General features: G+C 36.6%; 1 protein-coding gene across 2 annotated transcripts in view; it reads left to right on the top strand.

Moving 5' to 3' along the window:
* The window catches only part of CLINT1 (clathrin interactor 1), a 64,961-nt gene that overhangs the window by 31,957 nt on the left and 7,860 nt on the right, over positions 1–25,144 (top strand). The window contains exons 2-9 of one of the 2 annotated variants that reach the window (XM_032210118.1): positions 2,596–2,700; positions 3,433–3,529; positions 5,105–5,213; positions 6,105–6,269; positions 9,352–9,529; positions 14,003–14,249; positions 18,109–18,181; positions 23,810–23,890. In XM_032210118.1, the coding sequence (XP_032066009.1) occupies positions 2,596–2,700; positions 3,433–3,529; positions 5,105–5,213; positions 6,105–6,269; positions 9,352–9,529; positions 14,003–14,249; positions 18,109–18,181; positions 23,810–23,890 (1,055 nt within the window). The remainder of the gene's footprint in view (positions 1–2,595; positions 2,701–3,432; positions 3,530–5,104; positions 5,214–6,104; positions 6,270–9,351; positions 9,530–14,002; positions 14,250–18,108; positions 18,182–23,809; positions 23,891–25,144) is intronic. The other variant, XM_032210119.1, reaches the window with a different exon arrangement.

Raw genomic sequence — 25,144 nt, 5'->3', positions numbered from 1 at the left:
ATAATAAGCCCAATCAGGCTTTTGAGCGCATTTGCTAAAATAAGCCCTTCCCTGAAAATAAGCCCTCCCTGAAACTATTGCAACACAGCAGTAGCCATGAGGTGACCATGCTTGCCACCTCCTGCACCTCAAAAAAATAAGACCTCCCCGAAAATAAGGCCAAGTGCTTATTTCATGGGTGAAAACAAAATAAGACCCTGTCTTATTTCTGGGGAAACACTATTACTTCATTAGTTTTACAAGGTATGGGCAAAAATAATAATAATAGATCATACTTCTGAACATTTCTGTCACATCAGGCAGTATCTTTAGCTCCCTCCCAAGAGGAACCCTGGTCATAGCTTTCTTAGCTCATTTTAAGATGAGTGATGTAGGCGATTCATCAGAGGATAGTTGGAGTATGTATGGTTCATATTCAGAAGCTATTGACTGACTATTAATATAAAGTTGTGGCAGCTCCACAATGATTACATTTTTTTTCCTATTCTGCCAGGAAATAGACAGTATTTGATTAAATGTTATAATTTTTCTAGAGGTGTTTAAGTGTACAACAGGCAATGATTCATGGCTATAAAGGCATGCTGGTTTGTAAAGTAGGTCCAATGGATGCACGATTAAATTTATTACTGACTAACAGCCACTCTTAGTTTCTCTAGAAAGGGAACCCAGCCAGCAGTTTAACTAAGCATTTAATCTCCAGGAACCCCCCTATATCATATATCATCATATATTGTTTACTCTTTAGATTCATATTCCAGAGTTGCTATTGGTGCATCAGTTGTAATTGATAAAACTTCTGCTATTGGCAATAGCAAGCAGCTAGGATTAGTAGGCCTGACTGTAGAAAAATACCTTTCTGTAAACCTGCCTGTTCAAGAAAGTATTATTTTGCCCCAAATATACACTTTTTAAAAATAATTTCCTCTACTTTGATCGAGTTCAACTTCTGTTATCTTTCATTAATGAATGCCTGTAAGAACTTGAAGAGCCAGCGTTTCGCTCACCTATACTTCACCAATTTCCCAAAACAATTTAACAGAAATTGGGCAATGATTTGTGAAAGCAAGAGTATCAGTAATGTATGTATTCACTCAAGTCTGTAAAATCAGTTTAGCCCAAGGCAATCTATGACCCAGTATCTAACCTAATTGAAAGAAAGCTATCTTCTGCTGCCTAAATGATAGATGGAGGATTGGAAGATCAGGAGCTGGCCTGTGGTTATCAAGATCATCTACACACATATGAAAATATTGTTTTCTTCAAAAGTGTAACTTTATTTTTTGAAAACAGATGAATAGTCCCAATATTCAGATGCAGTTACTTGAAAAAATAGGCAAGAACTAAAGAGAACATATGTGATCACCCATATCCATATCTATCCATAAATATAATCTCTGTGTAAAGTATGATGCAAACACTGTATTATACATCCGTTATTTCATTTACCAAGAAATAAGTAGGAATCTCTTAGGTTGGATGGCAGTAACTAGGAAATTATCTTGTTTGTTTTATCACCAGATAATTTAGAAAATCTTGTCCATCACAGGTTTTTTTTTATTCTTAGAATTAGGACACTGAGTACATGATTGTTTGAATGTAAGTTTTTAAAAAAATGTTTCCAATGTTAGGATGATTTAAGAGCATATACTGTATCAGTAAAATTTCAATAAGAAGAATATAAATATCTGTTCCTAGCCCTACCTAGAGCAGCAATTTATATCGTATTTCAGATCTACCGGCTTCAATGTCAGCCTTATTTTGAAATTCTTGTGAAATGGTTGTGAGTCAATCATACTGTTAGCTTCCAATCTATTTAGCTGTTATATTATATGGAGATTAATTTGTTTTCCTATGCATGTTTGGAAAAAAAAGTTCAAAGTATGTTAATTAGACAAATTTTCCCTATAGGGATCTTCAGAAAAATAGAAAGAAGAAGCCATTTTTATGTGGCCTTTCATATAGATACAAAAATTCTTATAAGCAAGCTATTGAGTACAAAGATGATTAACATCATCTTCTTCTGTAAGGGAGTGGTTCTTTGGATTTTGCCATACTGTTCTACCTTGCCCAGGCTATATTCATACTATTACGATGCTCTACTCTTCTCTCCCCCCCCCCCCCGCTTTCTGTAACTGGACAAGAATCTGCTAAGAAAAGATACAAGTCTTCTTTTTCACAATGCAGTGGTTTTAAAAGAACACACTTCTCACCTGATTCCACTCAAGATAGGGGGTAGTTTTATGGGGGTTGTGATAGAAGGCAAGTAGCTGTGCCTTGAGCTGCTACTGCCTTCTTCAACAGATCAGTTTCTCTTAATTTTAACCAAAAGCCATTTTCAACTGGGCTGTTTCCAAGTCTCATGTAACCCCTTATCTCTGATCTATATTCCGGAAGGTTAATGGGATAGTAAAACCTTCTTAAAGATAGATAAATGTGTTCCAGTTTCCTCAGGGTAGTTCTCTACTAAAGACGTTTTCTTTCCCACCCTGCCGAGGTATCTCATTAAGCTCCCCACTAGTGTCATTATTAAGTTTTCATGTGTTTCACTGCTTTGATGCTAATCTTTGTGCTTGCATTTAATTCTGTTCTGTACAGCACCAATGTGGTTATGAATTATTCTGAAATTGAGTCTAAGGTTCGAGAAGCAACCAACGATGATCCGTGGGGACCTTCAGGGCAACTCATGGGGGAGATTGCCAAGTAAGTAATTTGATTCAGCTCTGTTGAAAGATACATCTTTAAGTATATATGCCACTGCTGCTTCATCGCCCCTGAAGGATATAAATAAATTAGGGAGAGAACTATATTAATGATGGAAAAGAACGATCACCAGCAACTACTTTTAAATACAGGTTGTCCTCGGTTAGTGACCATTTGCCATTGCAGTGCTTACGAAAAAGTAATTTTGCAACCGGTCCTCACATTTAAGCCCTTTGCAAGACTGTAAAGCACGTGAAGATTATAATAGCATGTTCCCCTTTCACTTAGTGACTATTTTGTTTTAAATTGCCACTCCCAATTGTAGTAACTAAACGAGAACTACCTGTGTTCCTTTTATTAAGTAACACACAATGTTTCTTTTGGATAAGAATCTTGTAATACATTTTTCAAATATAAATAGTGGGGCTCCTTCACAACCATGTTTTCCCACAAAGAGCACCTGAATGTCATTTTGGACTAAAATAACAAAGCTGTCCTTATTTTTATTTTTCCATGATTGCTAATGGAAAGACATCAGCATTGCTAACTCTGCATATGAAATACTTCTATATGTAAATGGTCCACAGCTCTTAATTGCTGATGGAGGCTTTTAACTCAGAACAAGTCTGCCACCTGCTGTCAAATACAAGTGCTGACATACAGTAACACCATTGATCATTCTCTTTCTCCCTCTTCCTTGTTCTTCCTCATTTTCATCTTTTTCTTTTCTAGGGCTACTTTTATGTATGAACAGTTTCCAGAACTTATGAACATGCTTTGGACACGGATGTTAAAAGACAATAAAAAGAACTGGAGAAGAGTTTATAAGGTATGTACAGTAGTGACTTTTTGTATTCACTTATTAAAACCTTAATTTTGGTGTAAACTTTGAATGCTGAAAAACACATCTGAATGTTTTAATTTAACCATAGTGTCCTCTGGCAATTAACTCAGTTTTGTGCGTTCATTATCATAATATCCATGCTAAACTTCACAGGTTTCCAGATCCTCTGTGTGCAATTAGTAGAACTTGATTTTAATCAAGTTAATTCTTTTTCAGTATACATTTTTAAGAAATGGTCTGCTTTGAAAACCAAGGGATTTTTTAGGGAGGGGGGAGCGGGCTGTTGTTGTTTTTATAAAAAGGCTCCTAAATTGAATTCCTTCTAGCAATTTTGACTTTTATTGCTTAATAAAAACCAAATAAGGAATCCTCTGTAACTTGATTTTCTTAATCCCGCCTAGCAGTCCACTGTTGAGAGATCCAATTTTAAATATTTGTTCTGAATGAAACTATTAAAGGAACTTTCTACATTTATTTCTGATACATTTTATATATTCTGTTTTCTCCCTCTCAATGCACAGGATTTATTACATTTTATATTTTTTTATTTTGTCTTACTAGGCATAGAACCAATTGTTTATCACTTGTTTTACTCCCATTATTGGCCCAGTTCAGTTTTATTTCTTCTACACTGTTCTTCCACTATACTTTCAGTGAAATTCAAGTATGTGTAATGCCATATTTCCAAAGTATCTTGCAGTACTAAAGGGCTTTAAATTAAAATCTATACAGTCCAGACAATTCTGAAGATGTTAACTTTTTAAAAATAGGAAGTTTATGCCCGTTTTGTATTTTGATTACTTGCTGTAAACATACATACATACATACACACAGACACACACACACATATATGTTTTAATGCTATTTAATGTATTTTGTTCAATATTGTTAAGGCTATATAGAATGATCTGTTTACTTTCAGTTACAATTTATAGACACGTTTCTGCTGATGGTGAATGACTTCTATGCATGTGGGGGTATTCCATTTTGTTTCCCTGGGTTTAGTTTTTCAAAAAGAGGCAAATTCTGGAAGCTGTAGGAAGTTTAAAGAATTAACATACTTTAAAAACTTATTTTTGTTTTGAAGTTTGCTTACATTTATCTGAAAATACTGAATTTTATACATCAACACATTTCCTGCAGGAAACGGCGTAGAAAAATTGCTGTAAAATTGCTTTTAAATGGAAAAACACTGGGGAATAAAGTAATTGCAAAAAAGAGACACAAAAGAAAATTGTTTCAGTCTTTAAAGTTCAGAACGTTTTTCCCCAAATTGCCTTAACTGCAATTTTTCTCTTCCTAGAAAAAAAAATCATCTTCAGGCAAATATCGTATGAATTAATGTTCTCCATTTATTCTTTTGTCTTAGTGCAAAACACAGATTTACATCTACAGAGTATTGCTCGTAGTTCTGTAACATTTTTAAGTTGGCTCATTTTTACCAGAATGAATCCTACTTTTCTTTCTAATTTATTGCACGTTTAAGCTTTCCTTTTCATTGCAGTTTAAAATACTGATGGCATTTTTCATGCAGTCATAAGGTGCTTTGTATTTTTATAGTCTCTGCTGCTGCTATCTTACCTCATAAGGAATGGATCAGAGCGTGTTGTTACAAGTGCCAGAGAACACATTTATGATTTGCGATCCCTGGAAAATTACCACTTTGTAGGTGAGCGATAGAAGAATCTTATAAGCAAATTAAAGCAGTTGTTGGAGTTGTCAGTCACCTGAACCAGCTTAGAAGCTTCCCTGCTCTAATTAGAATGTGACTGTTGCCGGTTGTGTGAAGAGTGCAGAATCCAAGACGTGGGGCCCTAGAGTATTAATTAGTGAAGACAAGAACTTGCAGAAAAGACTGGCTAATAACAACAGAACCAACACAACATGAGTGTTTGGGTTTATATTAAAATATGCACTAGAGACTTGTTCCCTGTGGTGTATATAAAGGAATAGCTTTAATCATCTGGGAAGAAAGGTTAGAGCTCCAAAACATACACATCTGTTTGAAGCTAGGGATTTTTTCCCCTCCTACCAAATAATATTTACAGTGCTCAGGCAGCAAGGCCAGTTTTTTTCTGAATAAAAAAGAGCGTTTGAGAGGTGGAGCAAATTTTAGTGTGTAGTGCAGTTCAGCTGATAAGATTGTAAAAATAAAGATTTGAAGCAAGATAGAAAGCTAGCAATTAGCATTTAAAAAAAACCTGACTCATTTTTTCCCCTTTTCAAATACCCCACCCTTTCTAAAGACTTGAACAGCAAGGTTGTTTTAAGTGGGTTAAAACTGACAGGAAATGTGTTTTTAAGCATCATATTTTTCACTTTCTTTTAAAGTGAGCTTTTAAGTAGATCAATGTGGGTTAGAAAACTGTAGAAACGAAAAATGTGCTCTAATGCTGTCACTTTAGGTTAAGATGAAATATTGGCTATAAAAAGTATAACTTATATTCAATAAATAAAATTGCTTTAGAAAACATAACCTTAGCAGTTCTCATTTTATATAGAGATTTCTCCAAATGCTTCAGGTTAAAGACAATTTCTTTTTGTATGCGCCTTTTTTCAGATGAGAATGGCAAGGACCAAGGTATAAATATACGCCAGAAAGTGAAAGAAATGGTAGAATTTGCCCAAGATGATGACAGACTTCGTGAAGAAAGGAAAAAAGCAAAGAAAAACAAAGATAAATATGTTGGGGTTTCTTCAGACAGTGTTGGAGGATTCAGATACAGTAAGTTCAGCTGGAGAGGACAGGTTTAGTGACATAGACTGGTATTGTGAACCCTCTTGAATTTTCAGTATTTCTGCATAAATATGACCTGAAACATGATCTGTTCACAGATCCTAAAGTCCTAAAACTAGGCAAAAAGAACCTAGTCAAACAAATGGATCAAAAATCTTATACTTGTTAATTGATTTATTGAGGAAAATGATCAACAAAAAATAAGTATGAAATACAGATGAAACAGACACATAGTGCATGGATATATGCATGCTTAAACACATCATAATTTGAATGAAGTTAATTTGATATAAAGTACCTAAACTATATCTCAATTGGAACAAGTAATCCTTGGTTAATGATGGTAATGGAACTGGGAACTCATAAAACATAACATCACATGACCATGCCAACTTACAGTGGCAGTTCCAATTCTTTCATTAGGCAAACCCCACAAGGTCCATTGATTGGAACATCAGTTGATCACCATTTGTAACCTCCTACCAACTTCCCCATTGACTTCTTTGTAGAAACCAACAGTGAAGGTTACAAATGGTGATTTCGTGACTGCAGGACTTTCTGACATTGTAATTCAGACCCGGTTGCCAAGCACCTGAATTTTGGTCATCTGACTTCAATGGCTGCAACGACAAGGACCAATCCTATGTCTCATCAGCACTATCTTAACTTCAAATAGTAGCTGAATGAGTGGTCACTGAACAGGGATTACCTATCTAGGAAAGGAACTCTCACATTTTTGAAGATTTATTACTTAATACTGAAATAATTACTTTTTTCATGATGGTTTATGTGAAGGGAAGCAGAACCATGTAGTTTTGTGTACAAGTAAGTATTGATGACTTGAAATAATGCTTTTGATGAATCTGCTTGGTGATTTTGAGAAAAATGGAACTAGTAATTTGCCATATTCTGTGAACTGTACTCATTTCATCTGGAGGGTCACAAATGAAGAAAGTTATCATCGGCAAAAATTACTGAAGCAACTTCATTGGCCCAGTCCTTGTTCTGTCATAAAGTGGCTGCTATCAGAGTTGAGGCTAATCAAAAAACACAGAGACATGAACACAGCCATTGAACAGAAAGTAAGCAGATGAGATTGCTTTTTAATACGACTCCTGATGCAGTTGTCCATACATAAACCATTCTATGTGCAGTGCAGCTGGATTTGGTGGTCCCTGACCAAACTGAAACACTTGTTTCAGATGTTTGTAGAATCAAATGTGATGGAATAAGTAGACGTGTCCAGTAGAGATATCATTGTTTCCAAGCAAGGGTGGGAAAAGTGAGGAAAAAATGAGGCTGAGGGACTTTCTTTGGGACAGTGGCCCTTGACACTGCTAAGGGGAAGAGAGGAGAGGAAAAGAGAAGATTGGAAGACCGGCGGCCAATAAAAAATGTCACTCTAGGAGGCTCTTCTAGATTGCCTAGCTTTTCTCAGCCCATAAACTGCTTCAGAAGCTTTCCAAACTTTGTGTTGCTCCTAAACCTGGATCAACCAAGCTAGAACGGGGGTGGGGGGTGGGGGTGTTGGTTGGTAGTTTCAGCAGCCCATGGAAAATCCAAAACTATTTGTCAGAATTTCTGAAATCCCATAGTTTGCTTCAAGGTTGCAGCAGTTTTGTGCATGCTCCTATTCTTTCCTATCCTGTCTTTTTTTTCTGTGCATGGAAGCATATTTTCTAACCAAGCACTCAGCTATTGTCACCAACAGATATTTTTTCCCCCAGTAATGTCTGTGAGGGGCCCAGAAGGAGTCTTGTAACTCAAAATGATACAGGGTGCTTTGCAGCAAGCCAGCTTCTCATGTAAAATACTCAAAAGAAAAAAAGTTGAACACAAATGGAAGCCAGGGACAAAGGATAGAATAGCAGACATATTGTCTCCATGGATGTTGTGTATCTTATCTGTGGTCATCTGGTGCGATGTATAAATGGAGCTGTGTGAGCATAGGAGGGGACTTGGTAATTTCAGATTGGGGAAAATAACCTGCCATGAGCTAATGGAAGTGGGCAGAGAGAAAATTCCACATGTAAGTAATGTATGAGTTTGTATTTTATTACTCTTAGTGCACGTGCTATGGTATAACAGGCTAAGTATTTTGTTCGTGAATATAAAACAAAGTGATGTTGCACACAATCTAGTATCAGTATAGAACATCAATAAATACACCTCAGCAATTATAACTGAAATTCTTTGGGCCCCTGCTTGATGGATCGTCCCCAAAAGAAATTAAATGAGAAGCTACTCTGCATTAGTATGATACAAATGACAGGATTGTAATATCAGAAATAATCTATTTTTTTTTCAAATGAAAAGAATTTTGCAAACAAAATCACAATTTTGAGAATTTTAAACAAATCTGCAAGGGATTATACTCGGCTTTAAATCTTCCCTCTTGGCTACCTAAACTGTATGGAATTTAAACCTAACCACTTAAAACTGTATTTAAAAACAACTGAGGAAAACTGGCACCTTCTATTACAGTTCACAGCCAGTTGGCTCTCTTGCAAAGCAAATTTTGTTTATGTAGCTATTGGGGGAAAGGGGTGGAGTGAGGGTGGGAGAATGGGGAAATTAAAAACTCCTAACTAGCACATAAGGGGATAATGTGCTGCATCGTCATTAAAGACTTTGAAGAGAGTTTAAAATTGTTAACTGAGGCTAGAAATATTGCCGTCTTGCAGGGTTTGGTATGAGATCCCCATGACAGCCTGGTTAAGAGTGTACTAATGAACATTTATTATATTTGGACTTAGTCATACATGCTTTATATGAGCCTCATTTTATTGGGCAGAAAGATGCTTTTCTACTCGCTGTTACAGTGTTTAGTTTAGCATATTTGTCAACAATAAGATCTTTTAAATATATTTTCTGGCAATAGAACAATATTATGTGAAACATAATGTATTGCATGTTAATTCAACTATGTAAAAATGCTTTACAATTTTCCGTTGTTTTTAACTCAGATTTAAGCTCTATTGTGTGTAAAACTGCTAGAAGTAGTAGTATTTTAGGGTTATTCGCTTTTTTCTTTTCTTTCATTCTTTGACTGTCTGTTTACATTACATAGGTGAAAGATACGATGCTGAGCCCAAGTCAAAATGGGATGAGGAATGGGATAAAACCAAAGGTGGATTTCCTTTCAGTGATAAACTAGGTGAACTGAGTGATAAAATTGGGAGCACAATTGATGACACCATCAGCAAATTCCGAAGGAAAGACAGGGAGGATTCTCCAGAGAGATGCAGGTATTTCTGGCAGCAGTCTTGTTTTTATGTAGTTCTTGTAATAGTTCTTTAATGAGCTTTTAAATATTTGTTTACTGAAAAATTACATTTTCTGTGTCGAGCTTCTTCTTCAAAGTGGTTTATAATCTAGTGTTTTAATATAAAACATGTTAGTTTTCTTGGCAGCAATATGGAAGCAATTCGTAATTTTCTTTTTCTGGGTTGCATTTCACTTTCCCAATTTATCCTGCAACACAAATATTTTCTGGAACTCTGTTCAACTTACACCTATTGTTCAGCAACCATTCAAAATTGCAGTAGCGCTGAACGAATGGTGGTTATGACTGACCCTCAGAGTTCTGACCATCCCCATACCCCCTAAGTCAGATGATCACAATCTGGGTGCCTCACAATCACATGATCCCCATTTGTAATCTTCCCTGCTAGCTTCCCCAGAAAATCAGTGGGGAATCCAGCAAAGATCACAATCTATTGGGGTAAGTCTTCCTCACTTGCACCCCGGCCCTTCTGTGCTCCCACCACACTGATCACACACACACATGCTCTCTGAGCCTCTTCCACCATTTGTGTACCCTGCACATCCTCTGGGAGCTTCACTGCACCACCCTCATGTGCACCATCCTCATGTGTCCTGCCAACCCTTACCAACCCTCACACATACTCTCACCATACTCTTCCCTTGTAGTCCTCTGTACTCTCACTGCGCCTCCATCACCCTGAACCTGGTAAGTGCCCAGTGGATGATACTGAGAAGTATCGAAGTGCTTCCTTCTGTAGTCTCTGTTATTGCCTTATCTTTTCTATAAAATATATACATGATCCAGAATATAGGTAATCTTTGTGTGTTCAATATGTATTGCAGCGGTCTTTTTTTAATGAATTCTACAAGTAAGCATATCTTGTGATTTTAGTGCAACTCTTAAGTATAAGTTCTCTTTATTGTGGTTAATTTGATTTTCCAAGGCCCTGACAACCTGTCACACTAGATGGAGCAGTTGCACTTCCATCATTCCTGATTGACATCAGCCAACTTTTAGTCCTAGACTCTGCTTCAATATATACTATTTCAGGCAGGCAGTCTGCCTCTCGATTTAAAAAAAAACTTTCATAGGATAGGACATGAAAACAAAACAAAACAAAAGCCTGTAGCCTAATATTGCTTGAGTTTGTTCTGCTTCTTCTTTCTTCTTGATATGTCCAGATCTGTAATGATTCACCCTACAGCTCAGGATGTGTCAGGGTTCATCTTTATGTGTTCATTTGAAAGCTACTTTATAGTAGTTATGTGGAACAGGGGTGGGTTGCTGCTGGCATTGCTGCTGGTTCGATGCCTCAAAAACATTTGCAAATAAAAAGGTCCCCGCATGCGCAAAACCTTAAAAAAAAATTCTCCACTGAAAATTGTTCTGTGCATGCGCAGAACAGAAAAACAAAATGGCAGCCCCATAGGAGAACTGGTTCGGGGCATGGCAGGCATGGGACCGCCAAGTTACTACTGGTTTGGCCAAACCGGTAGAAACCCACCTCTGATGTGGAAGGTGAGGTGATACCAAAATATCTCTATATAGCTGTTTCCCCAGTTTACATAGGACTTGATCTGGCTACACCACAAAATCAAAATGTAAAGAATGATGAGAGGACATGGTTTATGTGCATTGGACTTCTGTAAGTTAGCCAATTTGATTTGAAAATTGTTTTCGGTGATGCACCAGTTCATTCATTCGAAGATTACAAGGTATCAAACAGCCCTAAAATGTTTTAAGTAGTTATATAGATACAAAGTTCTTTCCTGGAACAGAGTAGATTCTATTTTGTTTTAGTATTGCTATTGCTATTTTTTAGTATTAAAGATAAAGTTTCCCCTCACACATATGTACTAGTCGTTCCCAACTCTAGGAGGCGGTGCTCATCTCCGTTTCAAAGCCAAAGGGCCAGCACTGTCCGAAGACGTCGCTGTGGTCATGTGGCCAGCATGACTAAACGCCAAAGGCGCATGGAACACTGTTCCCTTCCCACCAAGGTGGTCCCTATTTTTCTACTTGCATTTTTCTCTGCTTTTGAACTGTTAGGTTGGCAGAAACTGGGACAAGTAACAGGGGCTCACTCCGTTACACGGAACTAAGGATTCGAACTGCTGACCTTTCTAATTGACAAGCTCAGTATCTTAGCCACTGAAACACTGCGTCCCTTTCTTTAGTATTAATATTATATTATCTATTAATATATAATATTTTTAAAATCAATACGCTGAATTTGTCAATCAGAAAGGTCATCAGTTTGGCGGTTTGAATCCCTAGTGCTGTGTAATGGAGTGAGCTCCCATTACTTGCTTACTACCAGCTATTTTTTAGCGTATGACACGTGTTAGCCAGAGATCACCAAAGTGGCTGGCTGCCACTGAAAGGAATTTTTCTGGTGGTGTTATCTTACCCACAGGATGCCTGAATTCCAGTAGGCAATTGGGGGAGACTCCTTTCCTATCCCTATGCAGTTTATTTGCTCACGGGAATCGAGCTGCCAAACTGTCAACCTCAGCGGAGTGCAGGTCAGCTTCTTACCACGTGAGCCACCACAGCCCCAACACTAAAAAAATAAAAAAAGCACAACTATAATGTGGCTTGAACTTTTTCTGTATTTCAGTAAAGATTTATTTCTTTCAGAATAGTTAAACAATCTTTGGTGTATTTATTATTATTTTATTTGGTTGGTGCTCTTAGACCCTCATATTATTGTTCCTCTGTAATCTGTTGAAAAGTGCTAGGAATTATGATCACTGATTTTAATGAATTAAACTACCTTTGTTGGCAAACAGCTAATATACAGAGATACAATGGGGAAGCATAACTAAGTAATAGTTATAAAAATAATAATGGCAAAGCCTGAATCACTGTTTAGTAGAAAACAAAGGCTTTCCCACAGGGATACTGTACAGTAGTTTGTGTGCCTCCATGCTGACAATAAGACAACCTTCTTTAAAAGAAAATGGTTTAGTGCCCTGTTGCATTATTCAACACAAATCTGGTGCAGCTAATTCTTGTTTGAGAGCACATTATCTTTCAAGCTACCTCACAGCATATTCTTATTATTCAACAAGGCAGCTTCAGCTCTAACATGAGCTGCAGTTTTGCCTTATCTTTTCTTTCTGGAAAAAAGCACAAAGTTTGGGTGGATCGGTAAGCCTTGTGTTCTTCATAAGCCGAGGAATCGTAATTGCAGCCAATATAATCTATGTAATAGAATGTATAATAGAGTTGCCTTATAGTGGAGATAAGCAGCATATAAATTTAATAAATAAGTAATCTTATACAAATTGCGTTTTTAAATTATAGCATAGTCACTAGAAAAAATGGGTTATCTTCTAAGGAGAATATCAACAGCAGAGGTGGTATTCAGCCGGTTCCCTCCGGTTTGAGTGAACCAGTAGTGGTGGCTGCAGGAGGCTCCGCCCACCCACACTTATGTAATGCACGAGCACTGCAAATGTGCAGAAGGTGGTGCGCATGCGCAGATGAGGTACATTTGCAAACCGGTAGGGAAGGTAAGTGAATCTCACCTCTGGTCAACAGTAGTAATAAAATGTTGGTGAAGATCCAGTATTTCCAATGTCAGTGCCCTAAAAGGAAAAGAGAATTTTCTCAATTAGTAGAATTGATAGTGAAAAGTCTGGCAATGATTCAGCTCATCTTATTTGATTGGGCATCCCAACCAAATGTGCAGGTAATGATATTTAATATCTTAAATTGAAATTTTCTAAACAGAATCCTTTCTGGTTTTATACAATCTTAATCATAAAACCGACTAAGCACTTGGTGCTTTGCTATAGTACTTGGCACTGAAATTTGATGTTGCTTAAATCTCTATCAGAAATCAGGAACCAGGATAGAGGTCAAAAGTATTACAACTTTATTTCATGTACCTATGTACAAGAATCTGAACTACTAACAGTCAAGATGAATTGGTATCAGATAAGAGTCAATCAAGTAAGGCTGGACTTAGGTCTCTCACAAAACAGAGAGACTCCAGACTGATGATGCATTTGACCTTAGCTCAGCCTGGTCATTTCCTACAGTGTCAGATTTAAAAAATATTATAATTTGTAACCAAAATGTTATAATTAGTTTTAAAAAATCAGTGAAGTCTTTTAAGCAGCAATTCCCACAATAATAAAAATATCAAATGGGTTGGAAGAGATTTTGGATTTTAAAATGATACCGTTTGGATTTCTTGATTAAAATTCAGGTTTAGAAGATGCTGACAAAACGATTGTAGCACTGAATAATTTCTAGAAGTGTGTAAGATATTTCAGAGAGGTGTTTCAGAATTGGGACACTTCCAGGTGGTTGAAAGAATTTCAGAAATAAAATTGGGATAGCTTTTTTAAGTTGGCATTGCACTAGTAATTACCTCTCCAGTCTCTTTACTTATGTCTTCATATAATATCTAAAAGGTGTGTTTTGATTTTAATTTTCACAGTGATAGTGATGAAGAAAAGAAATCCAGAAAGGGTAAATCACCAAAAGGTGAATTCAAAGATGAGGAGGAAACAGTGACCACAAAACATATCCACATTACACAAGCCACAGAGACCACCACAACCAGGCACAAACGCACAGCAAATCCTTCCAAAACCATTGACTTGGGAGCAGCTGCCCATTACACAGGAGACAAAGAAAGCCCAGACCAGAATGCCGGATCTTACACTCCACAGTCAACAGCCAAGGTAAGAAAGTAACCAAAGACACCACTGTGAGTTAGAATTCTCATTCCTCTTAATCCAAATTGCTTTTTGTTTAAAGTAATACATCTAAAAAAGTTTTAGCTGTGCTGGAAGTCATTTATTGAGAACTATTTTTGTGTTGAATGTCAATGGTTATTGGAAGTCATGGACGTAACAACCACAACCTACCAGAAGTAGTGCTTGTGATTCATAAATATGAGGTAATTGTCATAGGCTTGACTTAGGTTAGTATCTCCAGATTCTCTTTTAAAGATTCTAAGCATCTTTTGGAGAACCTACAGGCTCCTCTACACACTACAAAACTTTCACTAAGACTACCTAGCCTAGACAGCCTATACATTTCCCTTTCCCAAGAAGCCATCCCAGTTAGCAGTCACTCTCTGTATAAGACTGCTTCTTTGGTAGGCTGCCTATTCCCACCAATGGTCTACTGGGAGGAGAGTAAACCACATTGCTGAGTAGACTGTTGGCTGCTGCATCACTTATTCCTGCTTCAGTGTCCATCCTGATTGAGCGCTTTTGATCTTAGCTGTCAGACCCAATGATTTGATATTAAGTGATGTTAACATCATATTTAAAACTGTTCAGTATTGTACTGTACTTCACTGCAGACTGGTATTCCAGGTGCATGGGGATATAAACTGTCTTTGATTCAAAGATAAAACTTTGCAAACACAAGAAAACAGGACTCAGATTTTGGACTCTACCATTTTTGTCTTAATCTTCTATAGTATTGCAAGTCAAAGTTAGCTTTTGGCTTCAATACATTTTTCATTTACTGAAAAGAATGAGACAAATCTATTGGCATTCTTTTCCAAGTATCTGCAATAAATGAACTTAACTGTTAAGGGCTTAGCATCAGAAGTTGCTGTTTTATGGAATCAATCAAGCAGGCAACTTGAAAGGCTATTATTGAAGGGATCATAGAACAAAGGGACAACCTCATCAGCCTTAGGGAAGTTCACATACGACAAATATTACCTATGCTAGTGAGTATATGGAAGCATAGTATGTTTTTGCATCAATAACATTTATCAGTACTTCTCTGGCATCATCCTTGGCAGGTATGTGCTATAATAAAGGGGAGTCCATGTCATAAAAGAATCTAGAAAATACTGAGGAAAGGTAGAAGCATTTTCTTCCCACTTTATCTACTTATAAGCTTACTTAACCTCAATCAAAATTAATGCAGTTGTAAAATCAGCCACTGGGATACAGCTTTCTCAAGCTAAGCTGAATAAGGTGTAATCAGGTGGCACAATGTTTAATTGTCCTAAATTAAAAGACGGTTTGTTTATATCTCTTTCAGCCACCTGAAAGCAACTATAATTTAACAGACAACCGTTCGGCAGCATCCCTAAACAAATCATTTTCATCTGAGTTGTCTGCTGTCAAATATATCTATTTGCTTTGTTGTAAAATTGTTTTCTGGCAAATTAACTTAATTTTAAAAATGATATCATACAGATAAAGACATTTTATTGGTTAGAATTTCCTCTCAGAGAGGAAAGAAGCTTGGATTCTGTTTCAAAAAAAAAGCTTGCAAATTGCCCTAGATATTCTAGTAGTGAGGTCCTATTTGATCGGTACTGTATTTTTCTCTTGCTTTTTTTTCCTTACGGAAACAACCAAGGATACGAATAAATTAAAAGCATACAGTCTGCAGTCACTTCCTATAAAAAAAACTCTGTTAAGAAATTATCTGTGAGAATTAAATCACCTCCACAGTATTTCAGATCATGTTCCACTTCATTTCCTGCTCCACAGCTAATATGGTCATTGCTAAGAACAATGGGAATTGAAATCCATACATCTGAAAAGTGCCAAAGTTGGGAACTACTGGCCTATAGTTTTACAGTACATCTCATATGAAGGAGCCTCTAGAGGAGAACAAGAGGGTCAGTTTCTTGAAGGACCAATACAAGTAATCCTTAACGTACAACAGTTCATTTAGTGATGGTTTGAAATTACAACAGCATTGAAAAAAGTGACTTCTGACCATTTTTCACACTCAATGACTATTGCAGCATCCCCATGGTTGTATGATCAAAATTCGGATGCTTTGCAACTGGTTTATATTTATGACAGTTGCAATGTCCTAGAATCGTGTGATCCCCTTTTGTGACCTTCTGGCAAGCAAAGTCAGTGGAGGAAGCCAAATTCACTTAACAACCCTGTTATGAACAATAGTGATTCACTTGACAACTGTGACAAGATGGGTCGTAAAATGGAGCAACTTTCACTTAACAACAGGCTTGTTTAGCAGTGAAAATGTTGGGCTCAGTTGTGGTCATAAGTAAAGGAATATCTATTGCCCAGCTAAATGAAACATTGGATACAGTATATCACTGAAATTTTGATCACTCCCACATCTATGATTATTTTGGTGCTCAGTGTTAGAACCTACTACATAGCTAGGAACATAACACTTTTTAACTTTTGTTTTCCACCTCCATTTTTCCTTTAATCTCAGAAATCAGTCACAGCACAAGCCTTTTTTTCCCGCAGACGTAGGAACCACTATTCTGATGCACCTTTTCTCACAAAAGATGTTGTGGACTGTGTTATGCTTTCTTTGCTTATTATTCAGCAAAGTTTTTTTTTGTTTCCAATTATAACTTATCTAACAATGTACTGCTAAACTAATGTATTGGAGAAAACATCATACAAAAAATTAAGGTGAGCCATTTGTCTACTTAATAAAGCTGCAATGAGCAGATTTTCTAGAAGCTCATCAGGTATGCAGAGTTTACTATAACGTGTAAACTCTGGACTATTAAAAAAAAGATGGACTATTCATGGACTATTAAAAAAAGATGTGCTACAAGAAAAACAACTTTCCATCCATTTTATTTGTGACTATGCAGAAAAATGTACATTAATGGATCACACATATTAAAATATAATGGCTTTATGAAATTATTACCTTGCAGTTTAATCAGTGATTTATTTTAGTAAATTCAGGGCCCAGTGGTAAGATAAGTCATCACAATATCTTTAATTATTGATAAGGAATTAAGCATTTTGGATATGATATACAGTATTCAAGAAGTTCATTTTCTAGCTTAGTAGTTTTATCAAATATAGAGAATTTAAAATATCAGTTGTTGTTATAAGAGCCGGTTTAAACCAACGTGTTAGCTTTGAACTAAGGGGGATGTCAAATCCTTTACTGAATTTTCTGTTAGTTGAAATGTTTTTCTGGAAAGTCATTATTTTTTCTTGTTTTTTCTATTTTTAATGTTGGCTCCTGGAGTTGGCCAGTCTTCTAAAATAAATAACACCATTTACACATTTGCTTACCTTAGATGGGATGCAATGTGCTGGAAAGTAAATACAGTAGAATTAAAACTTTTACTTCCAAAATTTGAATGCTGAATTTAAACCACAAATCAATTTTCAAATTAGTGATTATAGTGGGCTTAGTAAGAATAAATAATGGGAATAGATATTTGTGAAGAGCTACAAGCATTTTATGAAATTGCAGTGGTTTTCCTGGTAATCTTAAGGTCCCAATATCAGTTTTAAGGAGCCAACTTCATAAAGGCATTTCTGTTATCTTTATTTTGAAACTTTTTAAAAGTATTTCTTCCTTTTTCATCTTTGCAAATCTAATGGGAAGAAATTGTTGTACTAAAATCCTAATAAAATTCTTTTGATATGTTAATTTCTAGTCTTTCATTTTTTTAATGTTTTTAATATGAATTTATTTCTAATAAGGTTTCTGGGGATGTACACTCCCCAGCCTGTATCCAATAAAAGAGGAGCTTTATAATGCTACTGTTTTCTTCAGTTTGTTTACATTATATATCTTTAAATAGTTCAATTTTGCTTGTCCTAGGTTTTTGGTAACAAGTCATCCAATGATCTGGTTGATCTTTTGTTCGATGGTACAGACCAATCTGTTTTAACAGGTAAAGTGCATTTTCTGTTTTCCATTTGAGCTGAATTTTCTGTTTGAGATACAGAACTATGGAGATACTGCATCGCAATTGCCTCATTATATAGATTAACACCAATATTAATACTAAGAAGGATTCATAAGTAGTCTATCAGGAACTATAGTGACTGGAATATGCAATCCAATCAATTTTCAGCCCTTAGCATGCTTCACACATTGAAAACAATGTATTTCTAATTCTGTTGTATGCTATATGCTGCAAATTAATTTTTAATTTGTTTTTTCTGAATAAGCCTATAATCACAACTAAGAATTATATATGATCATCATAAAAAAAAACAGCCAACTTTAACTATTTTTGAAAGCTATCCATGATCATCTCCCAAGTTGAGTACTTGGATGGAAGATCATGCAGAACTTGAAAATGTTTCATTGGTTTTCTAGGTCCCTTTCTTTCCATTCTCACAATAGAAATGTCCCACTTGTGGAAGCTGCAAAACCTGTGTCCCTCAACATGAGTTAGAAGTATTGGCAGAAGTGAGAATGATCTCATCACCTTTGCTGTTATCAGGAAGTAACTTTGTCCTTGTGTCTGATTAGCCTAACCTACTTAACGTTATTGTCCATGGATCTCCCCCTCAAAGGTTTGGCAATGAGTACCAGTGTCAACTAGTTTAGTTCTTTTTTTTTTTTTAGGGAGAACATTTTAACAGAAGCTGAATGCCAATGTGGGTATTTAGGAAGCTTTTAACAATGTGCATATTTTTGCACATGACTTCATTCTTTATCTCCAAGCATAGTTTTCTGAAATGTAATAAATAGATAGACTAACCATTTGAAAAATTTACTGAGGTAGGATTATTCTGTTAGTTTCAATATATAATTCATGTGTTTGTCCATGTACACATGAATACATGTATGTATATTTTAAAATACACTGATATGTAGATATATTTTCTTGTGAACAAAGTTCAGTCTTACTATGCCTTAATCATCCTCCTTTCTTAAAGCATACACATTTGCTTATTAATACAAAGGTAATGTCAAGCATAGCTTATTTTCTTGGTCTTGATTATTTGAAAATATAAATATTTTGTTCGCTATCTTTTCTTTCTAAAAACAGGTCATGTTTCTATCTAGGTAAACATTGCCCTGAAGTTTGTCTTACAGTAATGACCTAGTCTTGTAAAACAGCACCGTTTTAAAATCTATTGACTTTTTAAATATATCATCATGTAGATAAATAGTTTTTCGGGCAATACAGTTCATAAAAGTAATGTGTTACAGCACATTACCTAATACTCACAGCAACAGTATGAATTAAATATATATTCTGTTAAGAACAATAATTTGTTATCTAACCTATAGCTCTCTCCTACTTAAAATTGGAGGGCTTCCCTTAGTTCCTGGGGCTCACTGGACTTCTGCCAATTGGTTAGGCACAGAGCCATCTCTGCAGATGTGTGCAGGAGATGTAAAGGGAAGAAGAAACATACTTTCAAGTGCTACTGGGAGACTTTAGGCACATCCTTTAGTCAGATGGGAGCCACTTCCCGTTGAGTGAGTCCTATGCAGCTGGACCTGAAGCAGAATGGGACTCCTATATTTGAGGATTCATCTAAAAGGCACCTTGGTTCAAATACATTGAGCTTATAATGATTGTGACTTATCAGCTCTCTAACCAATATATTCCTCTAAAAAGCAATTGGTCACAGAGGCTTTAATTAATAGGAATTGTAGTCCAAAATATCCTTCCCATGCATAGGTCAGTGGTATGTACAGAATGAGCTGCTTTACATAAAATATTGTTAAGAATATGCAAAATGTGTATGTAGAAAATACAAAATATGTGTTTAGTAAAGGTAAACCTCTTTGCCATAGTATTACTCATAGAATTAGAATGTGTATGCATTGAAATGCAGTACTACTTATGTTATTTATTTCTAATGATGTAGAAATAGCCAATTTCAATTGTATTTTTCTTTCATGTTCCTGAAGTAGATGATCTGATTTAAACTCCTGTATTTTTCGGTATAAAAGACACACTTTTCCCCCACCAAAAAAGAGGGTGAAAATCTGGGTGCGTCTTATACACTGAATACAGCATTTTTGGCCTTCTGAAACCCTGCCCCACGCATCCCATTTTTTTGCAAAAATGGACACGCAGAGGGTTGGGGTGGTCTGTAGAGTGCTCCTGGGGACTGGGGAGGGCAAAAATGAGAGAAAAAAAGCCTGTTTTTCACAAAAATTGGGGGGGTGTTTTTGCCCTCCCCAGCCTCCAGGAGCACTCTACAGGCCTCCCAAACTCTCTGCATGCCCCATTTTTCACAAAAAACAGAGCATGCAGAGGGCTTGGGAGGCCTGCAGAGTGCTCTTGGGGGACAGGGAGGTCAAAAACTCTTTTTAAAAAAATTTACCTCTTCAAAATCTTGGTGCGTTTTATAGTTCAAAAAATATGGTACTTGAAGTCAGACAAGTCATTCACATAGAAGCTTTTCCTATAGGAATAATATGGGCCCTGCTCAGAAATTGCTTTATTCACAAGCACTTCTCAGTTGGGCACAAAGCTCTTTGGATCTGAAACAGAAGAGAATATTTGCAACTCAGGGTTGAATTGTGAGGTCCTTTGTACTCTCTGAGCTTGGTTGGTCTACCACTGATGATGTTACTTAGTTTGGTAATGAAATATCTGCAAGAAAACAATGAAGCTCAGAGAATACCAAGGATCCCAGAGTCTTTAGATCCCACTTTCAAACCATATGCTGTAAAGTTTGTTTAATAACTGAATGCTTTTTTCCCCTGTTACACCAGATGAAGAAGTAGTTCCAGCATTTTAGCATTATTAGCTGTAAACACTTTATGAAAACAGAGTATGCAGATCTTTGTTCTGAATGCTCAACACTGGAAAGTAATCCATTCTGCTTTCTGTGCTCTGATGGAAGTTAGACTTATCTCTTCTTTCTACACCATATCAACATTTAGAGGATGTCCTAGGGATCAAAAGTTTTACTAGTTTGCTACCACAAATAATGTCATTGGCGGCCTAAGGGGGCATTTAGAGTTAGTTTATTATGACCATGGTCTTTTTATGTAGCTGCTGTCCTTCATTAGCAGATAAGCACTGTCCTTGGCTTGTGAAATGCATTGTGTGTCGCATTGGTCCAAATGGTCCATGCCACAAAATAGATCTAAAGTAAGTTTTACTTCTGTAAAAGAAAGGGTCAGGAAAATGTATGCTGCAAGGAATTTCTTCATTTTCCCTCTGCGAGAGCTTTTCATACAGATTTAGCCATTTCCTCAGCAATTTCACCTTGGAATTTAGCTGGTATTTATCATTCTAGGGTGACAATTAGATTATTTAGGGTTCTTTTGTCCTGTGTTGTCTTAAATGAATGTTTAAGACTATACTTTTTGGAAGCTTCTAGACTTTCCTGAAACACATATACTGTACAGTACAGTGCATGTAGATCAGTGGTGGCTTCCGGATCCCGTTGCAACCGTACCGGTTGCAATGAGGCCTGGCGTCCTCCACATGAACATGTGCGGTGCGCATGCATGTGTTACCTTCCAGCAACACCTCCATGACACTCCAGCTGCTCAGCGGAGCATCGCGCAGGCGCTGTATACAGCGTGCGCGGAAATGGCAAAGGCTTTAAAGGACAGGAAAGGAACTTGGGTGGGCCCTCCAGAGCAGCATACTGAACGGTACCCGGTGCTCCGGGCAGACTCCGGTATGCTCGTACTGGGGCGTACCGCCTGCAACCCACCACTGTTGTAAATGTGCTATGTAAAATTGTACAATGATAATTCCTATTCATCTTGGTCCTTTTGTTTGTATGTATGTATGTTTGTGTGTGTGTGTCTTGTACAACCTGTACCTATTTGAATCATTGAGGTGATGTCCAGCTTTTCATAAATTGCTAGCATGAACCTAGTCCACTCCCTTCATTATTTTAAATCTGTACCGGAAAATAACCAGCATGGCTTTTCCATCAGCATCACAGAATAATTAACAATATAAGAATTTGAGACAGATGTGAAGTCTATTTTTCAGTATTTCTTACTTAATAACAAATCAGTGTACATTCCAAAAATAGAGGCTTCTGTTTGAGAGTCAAGCCAGCCAACCTAACCTTGACTACAAATGGTATTAAAAAGAAATACAAGTACACATGTTGTAGAAAGGGAATTATTCGTTTTATTGCTGCTAGCCATTTATTAAAAAAGGAGATGGTTCTAGTTTAATTAACTGAGTTGAAAGCAGCAGATGGAACAGAATGTCTTGCAGCGATAAGACAATTCTGAAATGGTACCAGATGTTGGAAACTGTCCCTGGTGTTGTTTGAGTACAACACAGATGTTACAGTCCCACCTGGCTAGTTTCTAAGCACTGCAGGCTAAACAGCTGTGATGTAACCCATATAATGTACACAGGCACTAAAAGTAGAATAATTGAGCCACTGCTACTTCCTATAAGGATGTGACCACTCAGAGATGACATTTTTTTTAAGGACAAATGAAGACTAAGGCCAACTTTTTACTACTTTCAGGGGAAGAAAGGAGCTAATTAATACATTGTCCAGGAAGCTCAAATTCCTGTATTAATGAGAGGTTGATAGTGCAGCAATGAACATCGACTCGAATAAACACTCTGCAAAATCTCATTAACATATACAGGTTTAAAAAATTAAAGAGCAGCTTTTCTCCTGAGTCTAATAGCAGTTTTAGAGGGAGCTGATGTTTTTTTGTTCCAATTATGGATATCCTACTGAAGTATCACAGCCCCACATTTGTCCATCAATCTTGTCTAACCAGTAACGCCAAATATATAGTAGTGCTAAGCTATATAGTTTGTTCTCCTAGATCGAGACTCTCTGTGAAATGGCCAATGTATTATGCCTATGCTCAACTGAATTTTACTACATTTTTCTATTTTGATTGATAAAGAATGGTTGGGAAGAATAATTGAAATACTGAAGTACTTTTTGAATTAAATGGTTTCAGTTCTGGAAAGAGAGTATGTCAACCTATAAAAAATGAAGGCCAGTTTAGATTATATGACTTAAAACATGAAATTGTGTGTTCATCTTTCATACTTTCACTTGTTCAAGTTTTATTTTGTGCAAAGTCAGTTTAAATATTGTATTACCGGCAGCATAATAAGCAAAAAGAGGGGATTTTATTTTTATTTTGTTTTTTAAAACCCCAACCATTATTTTGTGTCTTGTTTGATTAGAATTGTTTTAACTCTTGCTACTATAATAACAAGCCTTTGTCTGTAGTAATGTTTTATGAGTTATGACAAGCATTATATCATGCAGCTTTAGAAACTCTTTTCATTGCTGTATAAATATATAAATAATAAGATAGGCTTGAGCGCTCTCTCTCTCTCTCTCTCTCTCTCTCTCTCTCTCTCTCTCTCTCTCTCTCTCTCTCTCTCTCTCTTCCCCCCCCTCCCTCCCTCTCATATATTATCAGCATTAGTATCGACCTTTCTTTTTCTGTATCCATCGTGACATGCATGCTGGATCCCTCTTCATTCTCTTTGGTTTTTCTTATAAAAAGTTTGTGTAAACCATACCACAGGAAGCGTTTCCGGACGCCTTCATGGTAACCTGCCTTCTCATTCCTTTGGTTTTAGGTGGCTCCACTGATCTCTTTGGAGGCTTTGCTGACTTCAGCTCTCCTGCAGCTGCCTCCGCAAGCTGTCCCCCATCGCAAGGTAGGAAAGGGAACAGAATAGGCTCCAAAACTGTTGAGCACTATCACACTAGAACCAAAAGCCAGTCCTTTTGTTTGAACAGAGAGCTTTAAAAAATGCTGCTGATGAGGAAAGAATCCAGTTTTTTTAGTTAGTACAATCACCAAAGCCTGTAGTAGGCAGGATGATAATTCATACTGATGAGAGGAGGTTTTGTGTTTGATTTTGGTATACATTATAAATGTGTTAAACCGTTCCAGAGGCTTATAAAAACTATTTTCTTTGGTTTTTTGTTTTTTTTTACTGAAAATCTGCATGAAACCCTATCTCTGCTTTTTGGCGGTTTACCACTTGGTGTTAAAACTGCATCTTTTAGAGAGCATCAAGGCCCACAATAGGGGGTTTGAGAGCCATATGTTTTCCCACTACTGCTTTAGGCCCACCTGTTGGCAGTTCAGAGAAAAAATGATTTTTTTCCTCCCTCTAATAGAATATTTGCCCCAGTGTATTAGTTCTGCTTCTTACAACATAAGATTATGATAGGTTGAAAACCTAGGTTGGCAAGACTTAAATTAATTTCCTCCTGATCTCTTTTGAGTATCTTTATGTTGATCAAGTCATTCAGAATTAGGATATTAGGAAATATCAAAGGTATTTATTGTGCTTCCATTGTGCTTAATCAACAATTTCATTCCTCAAGTATTCCCCCTCCCCTGCCCCCCATTGCTTGTGGAGATTTGTGCAGTTTCTCTAGCAGGTTGCAGGTTCCATACCTCCCTTTCTCTCTCTCTTAAGGAGATCAAGAATTGTAAGGCTTCCCATAGCATAAAAATATAATTGGTTCTGTTTGTCTTGATGTGATATTAGAAGTGTTGGCACATGGTAATATGACATACCATCATTGTTTTTGGGTCATGTGCGTTAATCTGAAATTGCCACAGAGCTCTTCACTGGTGAATCCCAGGACTTAACTAGGAACAGGTTCATCTATATGTTGGCTCTGTTCTTTAGTACTTGAAAGAAATGGAAAAAAATATATCAGCTTTAGAAAGCTTTCAAAAATCTTACACATTTTAAGTGACCTCGGTATTTCTCTGATATTTGCAATAGTTCTAGATCCAGTACTTTTAGTTCTACAACTCCTTGGTTTCTTTATAAATACATTTTATAATCATTTACCAATGCCTTCATAGATTTTAAAGCAAGCTTGTGTAGAAAAACTTTATAGTTGTTGACAATAACAAAAAAAACTATGGCAAAAAACATGCCATTCAA

The sequence above is a fragment of the Thamnophis elegans genome, chromosome 2, assembly GCF_009769535.1.
Source record: "Thamnophis elegans isolate rThaEle1 chromosome 2, rThaEle1.pri, whole genome shotgun sequence".
Taxonomy (NCBI): Eukaryota; Metazoa; Chordata; class Lepidosauria; order Squamata; family Colubridae; genus Thamnophis; species Thamnophis elegans.
The sequence above is the reverse complement of the archived record's forward strand: the minus strand, read 5'-3'. Positions and strand labels throughout refer to the sequence as shown.